At 59.3% G+C, this 6221-nt stretch overlaps 1 protein-coding gene across 1 annotated transcript in view; it reads left to right on the top strand.

Annotated features, from left to right (window-relative positions):
* The first annotated feature begins 3796 nt into the window (after positions 1-3796).
* Positions 3797-6221, top strand: part of dnmbp (dynamin binding protein) — a 34975-nt gene continuing 32550 nt past the window's right edge. The window contains exon 1 of the mRNA XM_078413338.1: positions 3797-4085. Within this exon, the coding sequence (XP_078269464.1) occupies positions 3902-4085 (184 nt within the window). The 5' untranslated portion in view covers positions 3797-3901. The remainder of the gene's footprint in view (positions 4086-6221) is intronic.

Here is a 6221-nt window from a genome sequence, read left to right as displayed (position 1 = left end):
GGGGGCTCTGGCTGACCCCGGGGGGAGGGGTGCCGACTCCTCGACTCCCTCCACCCCTCGCCTCCCCTCTGTCCCGGCCGTGGCTGCCTGTCCCCAGACCCTGGTGGATCAACGGGGGTCGGAGGGCGAGGAGTCCTGGGGTCACCAGGGGTCAGAGGGCGAGGAGTCCTGGGGTCACCAGGGGTCAGAGGGCGAAGAGTCCTGGGGTCACCAGGGGTCAGAGGGCAAAGAGTCCTGGGGTGACCGGGGGTCAGAGGGCAAGGAGTCTTGGGGTGGCCGGGGGTCAGAGGGCAAGGAGTCCTGGGGTGACCGGGGGTCAGAGGGTAATGAGTCATTGGGTGACCGGGGGTCAGAGGGCAAGGAGTCCTGGGGTGAATGGGAGTCAGTAGGTCAGATACCCTGGGGTCGCCAGGGGTCAGAGGTGAGGAGGAGAGCATCTACAGCCTTCCCCGCCTCACCGGGCACCGTTGCCCGTAGCAACGGGTGGTTGCCGGTGTCGCCCGTGGCCGGGAGCGACCTGGACACCAAGTGGTCCGAGCAGATTGAGGAGTTCGGTCGCAGCATCCCGGCGGCCAGGTCAGAGGTTGCCCATCCAGCCAGGTCAGAGGTCGCCCCACCCCCCCGCCGACACTTCTCGATCTCGGACTTCAGCTCGGAGCAGGACGTGGCCAGGGGCTCCGGCCGGACCCCCGCCAGGCCAGCCCCTCCCCGACCCCTCACCCCCTCCCTCCGCCCCTCCAGACCCGCCCCCCTGCCCCCAACGCTCACCCGGCTCTCCAGGGGAGCCCCTCTGCCCCCCGGCCTCCTCTGCCCTTCACTGGAAGGGGAGGGGGACACGGACCAATGGGAGCTGCAGATACTAGCCCACTACTCCAAGAGGTCCACGTCTCAGGAGATCCCGTCCTCCGGAAACACGGAAAGCTCGGAGTCGTGCTCCCACAACAAGGCTCTGGATGGAGACCTCCTGACTCTGACAGGTAGGACAAGACTCTGTATGATTTTCTCTGTTCGTGATTGTTTGACTGAAAGATACGACATGTAAACAGGCCCTTCGGCCCGCCGTGTCCATGCCGACCATCGATCACATGTTACAGATAAAGCGCAGTTACAAAGAAAAGTGCGATAAGCGGCAATGAGGTAGGTTGGAAGATTGGGATTGCATCCCTTAGCTAATGGGAGGACCGTTCAGTCGTCTGATAATAGAGGGGTAGAAGCTGTTCCTGAGTCCGGTGGGACGCGCTTGCTAGCTTCTGTAGCTTCTGTATCTTCTGCCTGAAGGGAGAGGGGAGAAGAAGGAATGACCGGGGTGGGACAAGTCATTGATTATGTTAGCTGCTTTCCCGAGGCAGGGTGTAGATGGAGTCGATGGTGGGGAGTCTGGTCTGGGTAATGCATGGGCTAAATCCACAACTCTGCAATTTCTTGCGGTCCCATACTGAGCTGTACAGCATCACAATAGGATGCTTTCTACGAAGTTGGGAAGAGTCATTGGAGACATGCCGAGCTTCCTTAGTCTTCCGAGGAAGTCGAGGCATCGGTGTGCTTTCTTGGTTACTGAGTGTGTCATCTGCACTTCACGCTGCCTCAGCAAGGCTACCAACATAATGTGGCTCCACCAAACCGCTCCCTCCCCTGCTCCCCACTCTCTGACCATCCCCTCCCCTCCCCCCCACTCAGTCACTGACCATCCCATCCCCTCCCCTCCCCCCCACTCCCTGACCATCCCCTCCCCTCCCCACTCCCTGATCATCCCCTCCCCTCCCCCCCACTCCCTGACCATCCCCTCCCCTCCCCACCCCTCCCCACTCAGTCACTGACCATCCCCTCCCCTCCCCACTCCCTGACCATCCCCTCCCCTCCCCTCCCCCCCCACTCCCTGACCATCCCCTCCCCTCCCCTCCCCTCCCCTCCTCCCCACTCCCTGACCATCCCCACCCCTCCCCTCCCCCCCACCACTCACTCACTGACCATCCCCTCCCCTCCCCACTCCCTGACCATCCCCACCCCTCCCCTCCCCCCCACCACTCACTCACTGACCATCCCCTCCCCTCCCCACTCCCTGACCATCCCCTCCCCTCCCCTCCCCCCACTCACTGACCATCCCCTTCCCACCCCTCCCCACTCCCTGACCATCCCCTCCCCTCCCCCCCACTCACTCACTGACCATCCCCTCCCCTCCCCTCCCCCCCCACTCCCTGACCATCCCCTCCCCTCCCCTCCCCTCCCCTCCTCCCCACTCCCTGACCATCCCCTCCCTCCCCCCCCACTCACTCACTGACCATCCCCTCCCCTCCCCATCCCTCCCCACTCACTCCCTGACCATCCCCTCCCCACTCCCTGACCATCCCCTCCCCTCCCCCCCACTCCCTGACCATCCCCTCCCCTCCCCACCCCTCCCCTCTCACGGTACCCATGGTCATAATATTGGGTCCCGTCCCAATACATCAACATCCCCTCTGCCTCCACGAATGCTTCTTCACCTACTCGGCTCTTAAAGCCTTGGTGTAAAACTCGCAATCACCATTCCTTTCTTTGAGTATCGCAGTCCCACAACCGGTTAGACAGGTTCCCTCGCTCATCCCTGATTTAGTTACTCTGACAGTTGAGATTTCTAAGAAAGATCTCTCTCTCTCCGTCTTTATCTCTCTCTCTCTCTTTTTTCTCCCCCTCTTCTCGCTTTCTCTATTTCTCTCCCTCTCTCTCTTTCTTCCTTTCACTTTCTCGCTCATTCTCCCTCCTTGTCTGTCTTTCTCTTTCTCTCTCTCTCTCTCTCTCGCTCTTTCTCTCTCTCTCCATCTTTATCTCTCTCTTCTCTCTTCTCTATCTCTCCCTCCCCCTCCCTCTCTCACTCTTTCTTCCTTTCTCTTTCTCGCTCACTCTCCTTCCTTGTCTGCCTCTATCTCTCTCTCCCCCTCTCTAATGTTTAGTTGGTGCAACAGGGAAATCCGATTAATCCTTTGGTCACTCCAGGGGTCATTCCCTAATCTGCCAATCAGGAGTGGAGGAGCGGGCAGTGGGGAGGTGTGTGTGGGACAGGGGGGAGGAGGGGAGAGGTGTGTGACAGGGGGAGGAGGGGAGGTGTGTGTGGGACAGGGGGAAGGTGTGTGTGGGACAGGGGGGAGGAGGGGAGAGGTGTGTGACAGGGGGAGGAGGGGAGGTGTGTGTGGGACAGGGGGAAGGAGGGGAGGTGTGTGTGGGACAGGGGGAGGAGGGGAGGTGTGTGTGGGACAGGGGGAAGGTGTGTGTGGGACAGGGGGGAGGAGGGGAGAGGGACAGGGGGAAGGAGGGGAGGTGTGTGTGGGACAGGGGAAGGAGGTGAGAGGTGTGTGTGGGACAGGGGGAGGAGGGGAGGTGTGTGTGGGACAGGGGGGAGGTGTGTGTGGGACAGGGGGAAGGAGGGGAGGTGTGTGTGGGACAGGGGGAAGGAGGGGGAGGTGTGTGGGACAGGGGGGAGGAGGGGAGAGGTATGTGACAGGGGGAAGGAGGGGAGGTGTGTGTGGGACAGGGGGAGGAGGGGAGAGGTGTGTGTGGGGGACAGGGAAAGGAGGGGAGGTGTGTGTGGGACAGGGGGAAGGAGGGGAGGTGTGTGTGTGCTCGGGGAGAGGAGGAGCAAGAGGTGAGAGGTGTGTGTGTGCGCTCTGGGAGAGGAGGAGGTGCCTCGTCCTTCCTCCACCACCTGTTTACTCTCCCTGAGCCTAACCTCCCCTCCCTGGCAGAGTGGGAGTCACCGGCAGGCAGTCTGACGCTGAGCTCTCGCCCTCTGCCAGGAAGCTGTGGGTGTGGGAGAGAGAGAGAGGGAGAGAGGGTGTTGTGGAGGAGAGAGTTAGCGGTGGAGGGGGGGAGGAGAGAGAGAGACCGAGAGCTCGGCCACAGTGCGGACCAGGGCTCTCCCAGCTGGACTATGAAAGGCAGCGTACTCTTGGGTCAGTCCGCCCCGTACAGGATGCAGAGCTGGGAATGCCAGGAGTCTCGGCATTGCCGGGACACTGAGCCAGGAACACTGACCAGGAACAGTCTGTACCGGCGCACGGCACCCAGCACCCTCCGACACAGTGAGCTGGCACTCAGGAGGAGGCAGGTTCAAGGTGAGTCCCCAGCCCCTCGCTTCCCATCCCTCGCTCTCTGTCTCCCCGTCTCTCTCTCTCTCTCTGCCTCTCCCTCCCCGTCTCTCTCTCTCTGTCTCCCCCTCTCCGTCTCTCTCTCTGTCTCCCCCTCCCGTCTCTCTCTCTGTCTCCCCCTCCCCGACTCTCTCTCTCTGTCTCTCTCTCTGTCTCTCCTCCCCGTCTCTCTCTCTGTCTCTCCCTCCCCGTCTCTCTCTCTGTCTCTCCCTCCCCGTCTCTCTCTCTGTCTCTCCCTCCCCGTCTCTCTCTCTGTCTCTCCCTCCCCGTCTCTTTCTCTCTCTCCCTCTCTTCTCTCTCCCTCTCTCTCTCTCCCCTCATCTCTCTTTCTCTCTCTCCCTCCTCGTCTCTCTTTCTCTCTCTGTCTCCCTCTCTCTCTCCCTCCCTCTCTCTCTCCCTCCCTCTCTCTCTCCCTCCCTCCCTCTCTCTCTCCCAGTAGCTGTAATTATTTGTTGTTGAGTTGTTCCCAGCAGCCTAGGTAATCTAAGATTGTTAATCCTCCCTGCAGGCAATTAAAGATTTCACCATCGTGATTTTGTCGGCACTCCCACCGGCCTTGCCTTTTATAAACCTCGCCTTATTAAAAGATCTCCTCCCCGCCTCCCTCCCCCATTCCTCCTCCCTCCCCCCTATTCCTCCTCCCTCCCCCCATTCCTCCTCCCTCCCCCCATTCCTCCTCCCTCCCCCTATTCCTCCTCCCTCCCCCCCATTCCTCCTCCCCCCCCTCCCTCCCTCTCTCCCCCTCCTCCCTCTCTCTCCCCTTCCCCTCCCTCTCTCCCCTTCCTCCCTCTCTCCCCCCCATTCCTCCTCCCCCCCCTCCCTCCCTCTCTCCCTCCTCTCTCCCCCCCTCTTCCCCATACATCTGACCTACATTAGCTCCTCATTCAAACAGCACCTTCTTTCAAACAAACTCTCGCCTTTGTTTTCAAATCCCTTGGTGATCTCGCCCCTCCTCCCCCTTCACGCTCCTCTCGTCCCTCTGCTTCAACGCTCTTGGGATATTGCTGATGTGAATAGTGGAGTGTACAACTGTATAGGAGCAGTGCTGCAGCGACAGAGGCCCTTCATCCCCCAATGCCTGTGCTGTACATGATGTCAAATTAAACTAATCTGCTCTGCCTGCAAGTTTAGTTTAGCAGAGAGAGAGAGAGAGAGAGAGAGAGAAAGGGAGACGGGGGAGTGAGAGAGAGAGAGAGATTGGAGAGAGAGAGAGAGTGATGGAGAGAGAGAGAGAGAGAAAGAGTGATTATTGTTGTCATATGTACCAAAAGGAAACAATGAAATTCTTTCTTGCAGCAGCACAACAGGTTTGTAAACCGTGCTGAATTTAGAGTTTAGTGATTCCACCATGAAACGGGCCCTTTCGCGCCCACTGAGTCCATACCGACCATCGTTCACACTAGTTCTATGTTGTCCCACTTTCTCATCCACTCCCTGCACACTGGGGGGCAGTTTTACAGAGGCTAACTGACCTACAAACCCGCACGTCATTGGGATGTGGGAAGGTAACTGGGGGAAACCTACTCGTCACACACAGTGAGAACGTGCAAACTCCACACAGCCAGCACCCGAGGTCGGGATCGAACCCGGGTCTCTGGCGCTGTGAGGCAGCGGCTCCACCATCTCTACCTGTGATGCCACTTTCAGTGAACTGTGCACTTGCAGAGCAGAGGGGCCTAAGAGTACAACACTCCCCTGGGACTGGTAAATCGTTTCTGTACTCTCTCCAGTTTAAGGACAAGATTCCGCTGGTAGGGCGACCAGAACTATACACAACCCGGGTGTTAGAAAAGGCATTGCTATTTCCAGGGCTGCACAGTGGTGTGGTGGTAAAGTTGCTGCCCTACAGTGCCAGAGACCCCAGGTTTGATCCTTACTGCAGGTGCGGTCTGTATAGAGTTTGCACATTCTCCCCATGACCGTGTGGGTTTCCTCCGGTCTCCTCCCGCACTACAAAGACGTGCAGGCTTGTAGGTTAATTAGCCTCTGTAAATCGTCCGTGGTGCGTAGGGTAGAAATCGTGTAGGGGGTGATCGCTGTTCGGCACGGTCTCGGTGGGCTGAAGGACCTGTTTCCAAGCTGTATCTCTAAAGCAATCTCTAA

Source organism: Rhinoraja longicauda, chromosome 16 (genome assembly GCF_053455715.1).
Source record: "Rhinoraja longicauda isolate Sanriku21f chromosome 16, sRhiLon1.1, whole genome shotgun sequence".
Taxonomy (NCBI): Eukaryota; Metazoa; Chordata; class Chondrichthyes; order Rajiformes; family Arhynchobatidae; genus Rhinoraja; species Rhinoraja longicauda.
This window is presented reverse-complemented; position numbering and strand designations above follow the sequence as displayed.